Below are 15,385 nucleotides of genomic sequence, written 5' to 3' on the forward strand. Positions count from 1 at the left end.
TTCTCAGGTAAAGACACATATATATGCAGAATGACCTGAGTTTTGCCATGTCCAAACTGTTTTTTCTATAGCCTTGACATTCAAAGGACAGGTTATAGATATAGCCTATACTTTCTTTCCTTGGGTTTCTTAAAAATTTTGTTCCATGTTTACCTACATTTGTATGCTGCTTTTAAGAAATCTGATACTAATTTAATCTCTTGCCCTTGTAAAACATTTCATCTTTCTACCTGAAGAGCCTGAGGATTTTTTTCTTTATTTTTTAAAATATAATATTTTTTTCAAGATGTCTCAAAATTGCTGCTGTGCGTGCATTTTACCATGTACCCAAAAGTTCATGAACAGGAGAATGGATAAGTGAATTGTGGTAGTCATACAATGAAATAGAGTAATGCAAAGAGTTAACTGCAGTAATTCATAACAACATGAATGCATCGTAGAAATATAGTGGTGAATGAAATAAAAGAAGGCCTCAGAAAACTGCATAAAATATCACTTCCTTTAAAAAATTCAAAACAAAGAAACAAAACAATATGCCATATAAGTATACATATATACTGGTACATGGTGATGACATTTTGAAACAAACACATAATAAGAAATTCTGGATTTCAGAATAGTGGAGAGAGAAATTTTTTTTCCCATCTAACAATTTTTTAATGAATATGATTATAAAGAGAAAATTAAAGGAATAAAACAAATGGTTATGCTTTTTAAAGTACATATCCTTTCATCAAATAAACTTTGGGAGTGATTTGCTAGTAAGACATGATTATGTTGATGACATAATAAACTAATCTGATGACATAAAATTGAGTTAGAGTAAACATAATTATAGAGAAAAAACTTAAAAAGAATACCCAACAAAGCATTGTCTTTTCAAAAAATAGAAATGATACATAGGTAAAGAAGAGTGCTGTTTATAAAAAAAAAAATAGCTAATGCTCTTTAAAAATGTTAATATAGCAATCTTTAACATCAAGAGAAAATAAAGTACTACAGATGACCACATAGTATTAAAATTTAAAAGTTCAGGAATAACAGTAGTAGAAAAGAAATGTTGCTGAAAACACTAGTCATTTCTCTACAAATATTAATCAAACATCTAATACATGGCACTTTACTAGAAAGTACACATACAAAGAAACATACAGCAAGATTCGTGCTCTAAAATTAAGTTCTTAGAAAAAGAATATAAATACAAAAAGAATACCTCTAAAAAGCAGTATATGTTTCATTGTCATTTATAAACAAAGAGATACAAAAATTTAGAGGAAAATTAAACCACTTCCAGAAAATGAAAAAGGCAGTAAATATAGCTGTAGAATAACAAGAGTCTTTTCATGACTATACAATTATAAAGGCCTCCTCCACATTGTTAAATAAAAGTTTATGGAGCCTTTACTGCAGGCGGATCTCTACATTATGCATTTTCCTGATTTTTCCAATAATTTTGTGCCTGAAGCTTGATTACTGTCACTCCTAAGTCATACATCACTTTTTAAAGTCCTCCTCTAATGTGTCCTCCATGAAAAATTTCCCTGTCAGATCTATTTGTCTGTGCTCCACATAAGTTATTTTCTTAAGGACTCTGTTGTTGTACATAAACACACATATCCCTATACAGTTGGCCCTTGAACAAGGCGAGAGTGATAGGTGCGGACCCCTCGTGCAGTCGAAAATCCATGTGTAACTTTTGACTCACCCAAAACTTAACTACACCAGTTGTCCCTCAGTCCATGGCAGATTGGCTCCAGATGTTCTCACAGACACCAAAATCTAAGGATACTCAACTACCCTATGTAAAATGGCACAGATCAATGCATACAATTGGCCCTCTGCATCCACAGACCCCCAACTGTGGATGGAAAACAGCTCAAGTATTTATTGAAAAAAATCTGCATATAAGCAGACCCGCAGAGTTTAAACCTATGTTGTTCAAGGGTCACTGTAAATCAATCACACTGAATGAAACATACGTTCAGCTAAAGTATGGACATAGCCCACAGGACTCATCAACTAACTACAAGTGTAATAAGGCTGTCTTCTCATGCCTGTATTACTTCTCATCGACCCTGAGTGTCACCTGCACTCCCCCTAATAAAATTCTTTCTCTTGAATCCTTGTTTCATGGTCTGCTTCTGCGAACACCCAGGTTTACAAAATCCTGTGTTTCCTGCCAGTTGCTGCTAATTTCTTTGCTTCCCTTTACTAGCAAATTTCCTCGAAAGAGTTGACTGTCCATTGGAAATATTCTTCTCACTCCCTCTTAAATCCAATCCAGTCAGGCTTTGACCCACCACTGCACAAAAATTTCTTGTAAGATTGCCCATGACCTGCACAGTACCAAATTCAATAGTCAAGCCTTCATAGTGATTTTGCCAGCCCACTGGCAGAGGCGCATTTGGTGCAGCTGATTACTTTTCTGTTTAATCATCTTTCTTCACTAAGCTTCTAGTTCACCACACACACATTTTCTTGTTGATTTCCTTCTTTCCTCCTACTTCTTATCACTGGAATACCCTGGGGCTCAATCCTTTTCTTCTTTTGTATCTACCGTACATCCATTTCTTCAGTGATCTGAACCAGTCTCCTACCTTTAAACGCCATCTACTCCCCAAACTCCTACATTCGCATCTCCAGCCCAGATCTCTCTCTAGAACTCCAGACCCGTACATCCACAAGCCTACTTGGCATTTCCACTTTATGAGAACTCTATGAGCAATATCTGACTCTATCAGAAAGAACATTATAAGAATAATGCGTATACCAGAAGCAGAGAAAGAGAAGGGAACCAAGAACTTATTCAAAGAAATAATCGACGAGAACTTCCCACACCTATGGAAAGAGATGAATCTTCAAATCAAAGAAGCAAACAGAACACCTAATTATCTCAATCCCAAAAGGACTTCTCCAAGGTTCATTATATTAAAACTGTCAAAAATGAATGACAAAGAAAGGATTCTCAAGGCAGTCAGGGAAAAGAAGCCAGTAATCCATAAAGGAAATCCCATTAGATTATCATCGGATTTTTCAGCAGAAACCCTACAAACTAGGAGAGAGTAGAATCAAATATTCAAATTATTGAAAGAGAGATATTACCAGCCAAGAATAATGTATCCAGCAAAGTTATCCTTTAGATATGAAGAAATAAAGACTTTTCAGACATATAGAGGCTGAGGCAATTTACCACTACAAAGACCTGTTATTATAGGCAATACTGAAGGGAATTATTCTACCTGAAACAAAAAGACAAAAGGATACAAAACTATGAGTAAGAAGACTAACAGACAGAAGCAGGAAACTGCAACCTTTATTCAAAATCGGGTATTATACACTTAAACATGAGTGTAACATAAAGATCAAAGGAGGTAAAAACATTAAAAAGAGAGAAGACAATAGCTACTGAAATTTGGAATTGAACTCACAGCATAAATAGGGATAATTTGTGACAACAACAACATAAAAGGGGATGAGGTAAACGTCTGAATTTGCAAGGGGAAATGGAGGAAAGATGTCTTCAGAAGAAAAAGGACTACTGTATACAAATATATTAAACTTTCCTTTGCATAAACCTGATGGTAACCACACACAAAAAATCCAGAACTGAGGAATCATTTGGACATACATCATTTCCTGAACAATGTAATAAAACTAAAATTAATAGAAAAATCAAAACATAAAACAACCTTTCTACATAGAAAAATTTGTAACTCTTGCTTAAACAACTCTTGGGCCCATCTGTAAAATTAGAAATGACAGCCACAATGGCTTCCACCTTATCATGGGTTTGTTATGACGATAACACGTGTAAGCAGGTTGATTCAACACAGAATTGCTTATTAAACATTACACTTGGTTCCCATCAGCAGAAATTCTCCTTAGATTACTCCTATTTTCACAGTAAAATACTAAATAAGGTCATCAGCTGAGAGTTATGACGAAAAACGAAGTGTCGTAAGTTTGAAGAGAGAGAAAAATGTATGAAATAGTCATTATGGAGAGTTGGAAGCAAGATTGGTGATTATGAACTTAAAGCTCAGTAAGTTTCAAAGTATGGACAAGAGTGAGTAACAGATGGTTAAAAACTGAAAGGCGGCTCAGTGAACTAAAGGCTCTGGTAAGGTTGAAGAATTCTCACAGTTTGGGTACCAGAAGGAGGAAGCTGGAAAGATCGGTGGCACTTGAAGAGTAAGATACTTGAAATGGAAATTATGGGACTCGCTGAAGGTATGACAATGGGAGAAATTAACTCAAGTAGGATGGCAAACAAGATCTTTGGGAGAGAGATCAAAAAATTGAGCGACCAGGTATTAGAAGAATTGTTTAAGTAGATCCTGAAATCATCAAAACATTGGACTAATGTATATGTAATGTATACGGTATTGAGTGACAGTAAGCCAGAAGCTACATCCTTCAAAGAATGAAACACATGGATCGGAGAAGCAAGAGAAGACAAGGAGAAGTAACAGGTGGTACAATATGATAACATCAGATTCAAAGCTGAGTGAGTCAAAGGAGGAAGGAGTGAAAACAGAGTGGAAATGGCAGTAAGAAGTACAAAAGATACATATCCGGCTTCCAGCCCAGCTATCATGGAAATACAGAAAAGAAAACAGAACACTTGAAAGGACTGCAGGGAAAACAGTGGAGTAGAAGGGAGTCTTCCTCTGGGCACGCAGGCACTCTCTTGCTGCTGCCAGTGGTGATCTATCTGCAAATGAGTTTTCTCATTAAGACTGCACAAGGACCCTGGATAGTTGCATACAGTTGGCTGTACACAAAAAGTAAAAATCTTGAGTTCATAATCTAAATAGAAACTATAGAGCATATATACCTGTAGACAAATTTTTTAAAAAAAATTATAAACTATTTGAAAATTTCATAAAGAATTTAAAAAAATAAAGTACGAGAAAAACAAAGAAGAGTATATAAGAGTACCGTTCAGAAAGTCATACATAGACTGTCCCAGTCACCTTCACATACCAGATAACAATCTTGTATAGAAGCCAACAGACTAATACATACATAGAGACATTGCAATAAGATTAGGAACAGAACCCTGAAAAATGAAAAATCCTGAAATCATGGAACGCATAGCAAAGAGACTGAGTTTTAGCTCTTGGTCCATAAGTAAAATCCAAAGAAATAGCACCATCTATTGGAATTTCTCATACTTAGAAATATTCTCAATTCTTGAAAAATGTGAGTACTGGGTAACATTTGCCCACAGTTGGGTAATAAGATAAACTTAAATATTAAAGGACAAAAATCTAACACAAAACCAAAAAGCTTATATTAAAAATTATTAATTCTTGGCTTATAATTCTGATTTCAAATAACTAACCATTATGACTAAATTAATATGAAGATTTTATTAAAGATAAAAATATTCTCAACTAATAAAGAAAAGAGTTTATAGTTACATTTTCAAAGTAACTCACAAATATGGTATTCCTGTATGCTGCTTGTGTAACCATATATTGCAGAGTATCCGAATATTATGATCATGACAACATCTCTACTATCCAACTCCATAATATGTGCTGAATGCCCCTCCACAGCGTACTGCTGACCATGGCCAAGAACTGTGGGAGTTTTTGTGCTCCATGACTGACTATGTATGTTAAAAACCCATAATTCATCTGTAACATTGCCATCATGTGTTTCAATTCTGCCTCCATACATAAAGATGTTTTCCTGTAAATTAAAAAAACATATATTAAAAAACAAAAGTTATTTCTTAGCAATACATATGCATTAAAAATAAAGCCTAAATTTAAATATTAAATTTCAGTTTATCGCTTACGACATGCACAACACATAGCTCTTATTTGTAAAAAGTCAAATGGGAACACCTGAGTAATAAAAAAATTAATGTTTTTACTTATAAAAAGAGGGGAAAACCATGCTTTCGAAGAGTTACTTTAAGATATTTTATTTAAAAACTATTTTATTACATAGTCGATTAACCATACTTTTTATACTAGTTGCTGAGTCCCTGGTTGTTACATTTGAATTTTACCATTTCTATGTACTGTTTTGTGTTATTCTTGATCATCCATTGCTCTCATCAAGAACTGTTCACCAAAAAGACAGACCACATTTGTGTATTCTGTGGACGGGGTACATTTTTATTACCACTTCTCGTGGCTATGGGTCGATTCCTTACAACACTTATAAATTATGCAATAACTTCAATCACATATGACTGAAATGAATGACATAAATCATTACTATTTCAACAACCCAAGAACAGAAAGGAATTTCTTCAACATAATAAAAATCATCTAAGAAAAGCACATAGCTAATATTATACTTAATGACAAAAGACTAGATTTTTTTCCCGCTAAGGTCAGGAACAAAACAAAGATGCCCACTTTTGCCACTTATATTCTACCATCGTACTTGAGGTTTTAGCCAGAGAAAATGGGCAAAAACTGAATATGGAATCAGAAGGGACCCAGAATATCCAAACAATCTTGAAAAAATAAATGAAATTGGAGGACTCACACTTCTCTGTTTCAAAACTACGTACAGCATAAGGAATATAGTCAATTAATACTGTAATAACTATGTATGGTGTCAAGTAGGTACTAGACTAGTCAGAGGGATCACTTTGTAAATTACATAAATGTCTAACAATTATGCTGTACAACTGAAACGAATAAAAAATAACACTGAATGTCAACTGTAATTGAAAAATAAAAATTAATTTAAAAAAACTTAACCACAAAGCAAAAGTAATCAAGAGAGCGTGTGACTGGCCTAAAGATACACACATAAGTCAACAGAATTGAGAGTCCAGAAATAAATCCATACATCTATGGCCAATTGATACTTGACAAGAGTACCAAGACCTTTCAATGGGGGAAAGAACCATCTCTTCAAATAATGGTGCCCAGAGAGCTGGATATCACATACAAAAGAATGAACCTGAACCCTCATTGAACACCATATATAAAACGTAATCCAAAATGAATCAAAGACCTAAATGTTAGAGCCAAAATTATAAAACTTAAAAAAAAAAAAATGGAGTAGCTCTTTATGACCTTGGATTTGGCAGTGGATTTTTGCATATGGGACGATAATCACAAACAACAAAAGAAAAAAGTGATGAATTATATTTCATAAAAATTAAAAAGCTTTTGTGCTTCAAAAGACACCATCAAGAAAATGAAAGTGCACAGAATGGGGGAAAGTATTTGCAAATCATGTATCTCATAAGGGACTTGTATCTAGAATATATAAAGAACGCTTACATCTCAATAATAAAAAGACAAATAACCCAATTTAAAAATGGGCAAAGGACCTGAACAGACATTTCTCCAAAGAGACTACAAACAGTCGATAAAAACATGAAATGATGCTCACCATCATTAGTCAAAAGGGAACTGCAATCAAAACACAATGATACAGCACTTCACACCCACTAGTATGGCTATAATAAAACAGACAGATACTAACAAGAGCCAGCAAATATCTAGAAATTGGAGGCTTTCTACATGGCTAGAGGGAATACTCGTATAAAATGGTACAGCCATTTTGGTAAAAAGTTAAATACAGAGTTACCATTTCACCTTATAATTCCAACCATATGTATACACCCAAGAGAAATGAAAGCACGTGTTCACACAAAAACTTACACATAAATGTTCATAGCAGTATTATTCATAATAGTTGAAAGGTGGAAACAACCCAAATGTCCATCAACTGATGAAAGGATAAACAAAATGTAGTATTATATACATACCCATAAAATAGAATATTATTTAGCCATAAAATGAAGTATTGATACATGTTACAACACACCAGTCATAAGCCATATGGTATATAATTTCATCTGTTTGAAATGTCTAGAATAGACAAATCTATAGAGTTAGGAAGTAGGTTCATGATTGCTTAAGGCTGGGAGGATGAGGAGGTTTCCGGTGATAGCTAAAGGATACAGAGTTTCTCTGTGAGGTGATGAAAATGTTCTAAAATTGAATACACAATTCTGCAATTTTGCACAAATATGAAGAGATGGTTTCACAACACTGAATACACTGAAAACCATTCAATTGCACACTTTTACAAAGTGAATTATATGGTATGTCAATTATATCTCAATAAAGCTGTTATAAAAAAATGAAATAAATCAAAAAACTAAAAAAACAAAACTAAAAGAAAGAAGCATATACACACTACATCTATACATAGAGATTTTTATTTTATTTTTAAAACATGCATATGCAAAAAAAAATTGGTAGTTTATTCTTTACATTACTCCTGTATTTCCCAATTTTTCTTAAGTAAGCTCAGAAAATGCATAAATTCTGATTTGAAGGATCTAGTCACAGACCACAAAATGCATGAGTCTTTGTTGATTCAAAACAAAAACTTGTTATGTAGCCTGTCATTTTAATCATGCTAAATTCATGAGTCCCTCAAGTACATAAAAATAACTGATTATAATGCAATCCCTATAAAAATCCCAGTAACATTTTTGCAGAATTAGAAAAATCTATCCTAAAATCTATAAAGAATCATAAGGGACCCTGAATAGACAAAACAAACTTGAAAAGTAAGGCAAAAGTTAGAGATCTCACACTTCATTTCAAAACTTACTACAAAATTACAGTAATCAGAACAGTGTGGTACTGGCATCAACACAGACATATCAGGTTGGTGCAAAAGCAATTGCAGTTTAAAAGGTTAAAAATATTGTAAAAACCACAATTACTTTTATTACTTTTGCACCAACCTAATAGAAATAAACCCATATATATATATATATATATATATATGTTCAAATGATTTTGAACAATGGTGCCAAAACCATTCAATGGGGAAAAGACAGTCTTTTCAACACATAATGCTGGGAAAACTGAATATCCACATGTAAAAGAATGAAATAGGTACGACCTTTACTGTACACCATAAACAAAAATTAACTCAAAATGAATTAGAGGCCTATACACAAGAACACTTTAAAACTCTTAAAAAGAAAACATAAGGAAAAGGCTTCATGACATTGGATTTGGCAATAATTTCTTGGATGTCACACCAAAGGAACAAACAGGTTAATAAAAGAAAAAACAGATAAAGTATGTCAAAGTTAAAAACTTTTGCACATCAAAAGCCACTATCAACAGAGTAAAAAGACAGCCCAAAGAATGGGAGAAAATATTTGCAAATCATGTACCCAAATTAGGGGTTAATATCCAAAATATATAAAGATGAACTACAACTCAAAAACAACAAAACAAACAACTCGATTGAAAAATGGGCAAAGGACCTGAATATAGTACATTTCTCCAGGAAGGCATACAAATAGCAGAGAAGCATTTGAAAAGATGTTCAACATTACTGATCATTAAGGAAACACAAATCAAAACCGCAATGAGACACAGCTTCCACACTCCTTAGGATGGCTATTATTAAAATAAGAAAAAAAATCCGGAAAATAACAAGTGTTGACAAGGATACGGAAGAAATGGAACCCTTGTGCACTACTGGTAGGAATGTAAAATGGTGCAGCCACTGTGGAAAACAATACAGCAGTTGGTCAACAAATTAAAAATACAAGTATCATATAATCCAGCAAATCTGGCTATTTACCCAAAAGAATTGAAAGCGGGAACAGGAGCAGATATCTGTTCACCCATTTGCCCAGCAGCATTATTCATGATAGTCAAAAAGGTAAAAGCAACCCAAGTGTCTATCTATGGATAAAGGGATACACAAAATGTGGTCTATACATACAATGGAATATTATTCAGGCTTAAAAAGGAAAGAAAGTCTGACATATGCTACAACATGATGAACCTTGGAAACATTATGCTGAGTGAAATAAGCCAGTCACTAAAGGGCAATTACTGTATGATCCCAATTACATGAGGTACCCAGAGCAGCCAAATTCACAGACATAGAAAGTAGAAGGATGGTTACCAGGGTCTGGGGACGGTGGGGAACACGGAGTTATTGTTTAATGGGTATAGCGTTTCAGTTCTGCAAGATGAGAAAAGGTCTGGAAGTAATAGTGGTAATGGTTGCACAACAATTTGAATGTACTTAATTCAACTTAAAAATGGTAAAATGTGTACTTTACCACAATTGAGGGGGGAAAAAAAGTGATTGGCTTGATGACTAGGTATAAAGCCACAGATAAAAACTCAGTCTTTATTTCTTCCTTCTCATGTGCTATGGAAGATTGTACTAAAATCTATTTTGTTTACTAACCTAGTATATGAGTCTATAACACCTCAAGTTATTGTGATCCGTATGATCTATTGTTCTCATTAAGTGTTTGAAATAAATCTGAGATTTAGTATTGTTTTTCTCTAAGGTAAACTCAAAAAATGATTAAAATTTAAAAAGCAGGATCCATACCTGATATAAAGCAAGAGAGTGTCCATATCTCTGGAGAGGTCCCCGTGACAGAGTTCCTACATTCCATATACTGTTTTCTAAATTGTAACTAAAAACAAGAAAAAATAACTTCATAAGCTAAGAGTCACTTTTGCTCTTTTATTCTGCATATGCTTTCTTCATCTGTATTCAAGTATTCATTCAATTCAAAACAATTAGAATAAACTCATAATTTCATGGACTATATTAGGTATTTTTAATAAAGACGCTCAAGATATACCTACTCTAAATTAAGATTCAATAACTTAATTGTGTAATATACATTAACTTGACAAGGCTATTTATTACTGGAATTAATTTGTTCGATTGCTTTAACAACTTCAACCAATTGCTTAACCTAAACAATAGGGAGCTGTTCTGCATTTTTAGATTTAAAAAAAGAAGGCAGCTTTTTCTTTTGGAAATAGATGGAAATTCTCTCCATTTTTACAACAGCCATTTGCTTTACATATTCATTTTTATCCTTTTACACATATTTAGCTTAGCATTAATAAATTTACCAAGAAGTGTTTATTTCCTGCACAAATACACCTTGCTTACTTATCATTTGTTTGAGAGAGTGTGTAAAATGAATCTATTAAGATAGAAACTTTTGTAAAACTAAGGTACAATTTGGATTACCAGATAAAAAAATAAAAATTAGTATTTGTTCTTCGGTCTGAAAATATACATATGAAAACAGAAGTTCCAAACCATGACTCTCAAATGCTTATTATCTAACACAATTCCAGTTCAGTTGTCACCATTACTCTACCTTAAGTCTCTTCAATTTGCCAAAACGTACAAAAAGAAGCCCATAGTCAACAACTGACTAAGACCTTGTTTAAGAAGCTCACCATCAATTATTATCTCACCGCTTCTCTTTCTTCCTCCAACTTATTAGGAAAGGGAAGGAAGCTCCCTTCACAAAAAAATAAAGGGAAGGGTAACAAAATCTCTTTCCACCATTATGTTTAACTTATTTCCTACACTGGAGTTATAAGATACACGTGCGTGATACAAATGAGGAAACATAATCAATCAGAACATAAATTCCACAGACTCACTACTGTGCTACCTACCTACAAGTACCTGCACCCAACACAATGCTTTCCACCAAGTTACCATAAATTAGGACTCACCAAACTATTTCTGTAAAAGGGCCAGATAGTAAATATCTCAGACTTTGTGGACCACATTGGTCTTACGTATTCTTCTGTGTTTTCTTACAGCCCATTAAAAATGCAAAAACCATTTTACTTGATTTTCACAGGCTTTTCATTTTCAATAAACATAGTTAATTTCCTTTTTGTTTTCACATTTAAATCTCATTTCTTCAGGTTCTTTTCATATCTTAGCAATTCATTTTAATCTTACCAACTCTCTTTCAATTATTTCTACTATATTTTATCCTTCATATTTGCATTACAGAATTCTAATTGTTCACTTAAATATTTACTTAAAACTCTTCCTCTCTCCAGAATTTATTTTAAACTTTAATTCTGATCATATTCAATCACAGTTTTAAAGCAATCTCCAATTATAAGCAGAATTTTTAAATACCCCAAATTAATAGAGCTAATATTTTTAGTGGGTAGGGTTGCCGGATAAAGTACAGGATGCCAGTTAAGTATGATTTTCACAAAATGACAAACAATTTACTAGTACAGGGAGAACCCATGCACTATTTGGGACAAAATCAAAGAAGAATATTGCAAGGGCCTACTTACACTAAAAAATTATTCATTGTTTGTCTGAAATTCAAGTTTTACTGGGTGCCCTGTGTATTGATCTCTACATCCAGCAACCTACTGGGGACACACCATTACAGTATACTCTCCAGGGTCAGTTCTGATTGGCTGATGCCCAGGTCACACTGGTTATTACATATTATGAATATCACCACTAAAAACAGCAATGATAATCAAATTATTCTTCCCATTTCCTCTTTTATACTATTATTGAACGTTCATAAAATACAATCACCAGTTGAAAAGAAATCAGATAAAGCTGCCATCCATGTGATTCCCCTTATCATCTAATCATGCAGAGAACAATCCCTATTGAGACAACAGCGAATGAATGATCTATTTTATAATGCCGGCACTGTTATCCCAACAAAAGCTTGTAAAGCTAATTCAAAGTAAAAAAAAGTTCAGGTAAATTAATTTACAGGACAAATAAAGTATTTTTATATAAGCAATTAAACTTCATTCTGAAGAAACAAAATGGGGCAGCATTCATAACGTCTAATACAGACCTGGCCTGACCTTACTTGAAGTTAATATTTTCTTACTTAGAATTTATTAAAAGCACTCTAGACAAGCAATGAAATAACTATACAAAACAGTCCTATATGCACAATGGCAAATATTTAACTATGGATATACTGGCTTCATAGATTATCAAATCACTTCCACGTAGCAAATAGATACTATCACAAAAAACAAACATTCATACATTTGGAAAGCAATAAAATAGACATTTAGGATAGTCTTGCTACCAAAAAAATCCAGCTTAAATAATAGATTGTGAAAATCTGAAAAAGAAAACAAACTTACTTCAGGACCATTTGAAAAGAACTGTAGTTAAAAGTATATCCACCAATCACCCACATAAATTTTCCATGTAAAACTGCTTTATGGGAAGCCCGACCTACAGAAGGACTGAAGGGTTTAACATTTGGCAGAATCCAGTAAGACTCAGTGGAAGGAACATTCAAAGAACAATCCGGACCTATTAAAAAAAAAAATCAAACAACACAATGCATTAAACAGAGAACTTAGCTTACAGAAACAATATGTGGATTAAGAGAACTAAAACTTCAACGCTCATCATATTAATAAATGTACATAATAAACCGTCTAAACTGTAACTTACAAGGAAAATTCTAACACGAAATGTAATGCCTATGGGAGAGGGCGCTAATCATACACTCAGACATTCAAATAAATTTAACAATCTGAAAGAATCATTGAAATAATATGAAATTTTGTATTTACTTTACTACTAGAATATTAGAATAGAAAGCAATGTACTTATATCCCAGTTCTGTCACTTACTAGAAGTGTGACCTTGGGCAACTCTGTTTACCTCTCCCATCATCATCAAGCCTTCATCTATAAAACAGAAATAACAACCTATCCCTAAGGGTTATTATAAATATTTAATTTTTTTTAAAAGACAGTGGAAATGAAAGCATTTGTAAATTGTAAACTACTAAACAAATATAAAAACAAAAACTACATTTTTTCTTAGCATTATTATTATTATTATTATTAACCAAAATTGGCATCAGTAGGGAGGGCTTATTATTTTCAAAAAGAAAAACTATTATGCATAATAAAATAAAAATATGAATTAGCTCAAGATAACTTAAATACTGTAAGTTGAAAACACTGCCTTTCCTATCCATATTCACAATGTTACCATGATTCTTGCTTTCCTCATCTGCAGCAGAATAGCCTAGATTAGTTTCTCAAGTTAAATAATGGAAGGAATGCTCCTAAAGAAAATATATTTTCACCAAACTTAGAAGGCTCATAAATGATTTTTAATTTTAATAAAACTAAAATATGCTTGAACAAAAACTAAACATAAACTTCTTTTGTTTAAAGTTTTTATAAACACAAAACATAAATGTATAAATTATATGATATATAAGCAAACTGATAAAACCAAAAAAATTAATGTTCATTTAATATGTAGTTGGTGTTGTTTTGCTCAAACTAAATCATTGATCCCAGGTTGAAAATTATATTAATTCTTATAGCATCTTTTCCATATATCTAGGATATTTACATTATTTTGACAACATAATCTTCCCATCACTTCTCTTTCCTCTACCTTTCATAAACCTTTTTAATTCATATAATATGCCACATCATCATTTGATCTTCAATTGTCACAGAAGCATCAGTACACTTCAATAATTTCCTTTTTATCCTATAATATGGGATACCACTTGGTCCCAAATCAATAGTCAACACTAGCGCTGGTACTGCCGTCAAGGGGCATTTTTACCCAATTATAAGATCAATCATTTTATCTTAAATTTGGTTATATCAAAAAGTTTTAGATTATCATTGAATCACAACATTTTAAAACTTCCAAACAGACACTAATTTGAGAAGCATTAGCCTACACAGTTTTATTTGTTTATGTTCACTCACCCATACATTCATTCATCTTCAAAGTCCTTTTCAAAACTTACATTCTATGAGTCTATTTTTCAGGTACAAGTCGGTAACACCCTAGATTATCTCTTTGATAATGACACATTCTTTTAAATCAGATATAGAAAACTGTATTATTTCTGAGTGAAAAGACTGTGAACTATTCCTTGGTAATCAAAGAAATTAAAGGAACACACTGATTTAAAAAAATTTTAACTACAATTCTAATTTACTTAGAACTCATTTAACTTGGGTTGGCGAACAACAGCCCATCAGTAGAATGTTAGTAATAGGTGAATCTGGGTAAAGGACATTCGAATATTCTTTGCTATTCTTATTCTTGCAACTTTTCTAATTATTTGAAACTCATTCTAAATAAATACTTAAAAACAGTTACCACCTACAGACACTGAGTTGGGTGCAGTCAAATAATACTAGGGGGTTACTTGACAAAGAGTTTGATAGGGAACCACGGCCTATAAAATTCTTAACAGAATCAGGGATATATTTAAACCAGTAGTATCTCTACGGAATTTGCACTAAAGCAAAATATTTCAGAGCAGTTTATGGAAGGCTGAATAATGGCCCCTAAGATATCTAGGTTCCAATCACTGAGCCCTGTGAATGCTAGCTTACCTGGCAATAGTGACTGTGCAGATATAATTAAATTAAGGGTCTTGAACTGGGGAGTTTATCCTGGATTATCCAAGTGGGCTCTACACGTAATCACAAGTGTCCGTAAGAGAGGGAGATCTGACTACAGAAGAAGAAAGCAACGTGACCACTGAAGCAAGATGCTGTGCTGAAAGTTTTAAGGA

The 15,385-nt window shown here is 33.0% G+C and overlaps 1 protein-coding gene across 2 annotated transcripts in view; it reads right to left on the reverse strand.

The window, feature by feature from the left end:
- The window catches only part of ATRNL1 (attractin like 1), a 564,648-nt gene that overhangs the window by 505,877 nt on the left and 43,386 nt on the right, over positions 1-15,385 (reverse strand). For both annotated transcript variants that reach the window (XM_019725236.2, XM_074338995.1), the window contains exons 6-8: positions 12,954-13,128; positions 10,375-10,462; positions 5,445-5,700 (exon numbers count right to left, since the gene is read on the reverse strand). In XM_019725236.2, the coding sequence (XP_019580795.2) occupies positions 5,445-5,700; positions 10,375-10,462; positions 12,954-13,128 (519 nt within the window). The remainder of the gene's footprint in view (positions 1-5,444; positions 5,701-10,374; positions 10,463-12,953; positions 13,129-15,385) is intronic.

The sequence above is a fragment of the Rhinolophus sinicus genome, linkage group LG07 (genome assembly GCF_036562045.2).
Source record: "Rhinolophus sinicus isolate RSC01 linkage group LG07, ASM3656204v1, whole genome shotgun sequence".
NCBI lineage: Eukaryota > Metazoa > Chordata > Mammalia > Chiroptera > Rhinolophidae > Rhinolophus > Rhinolophus sinicus.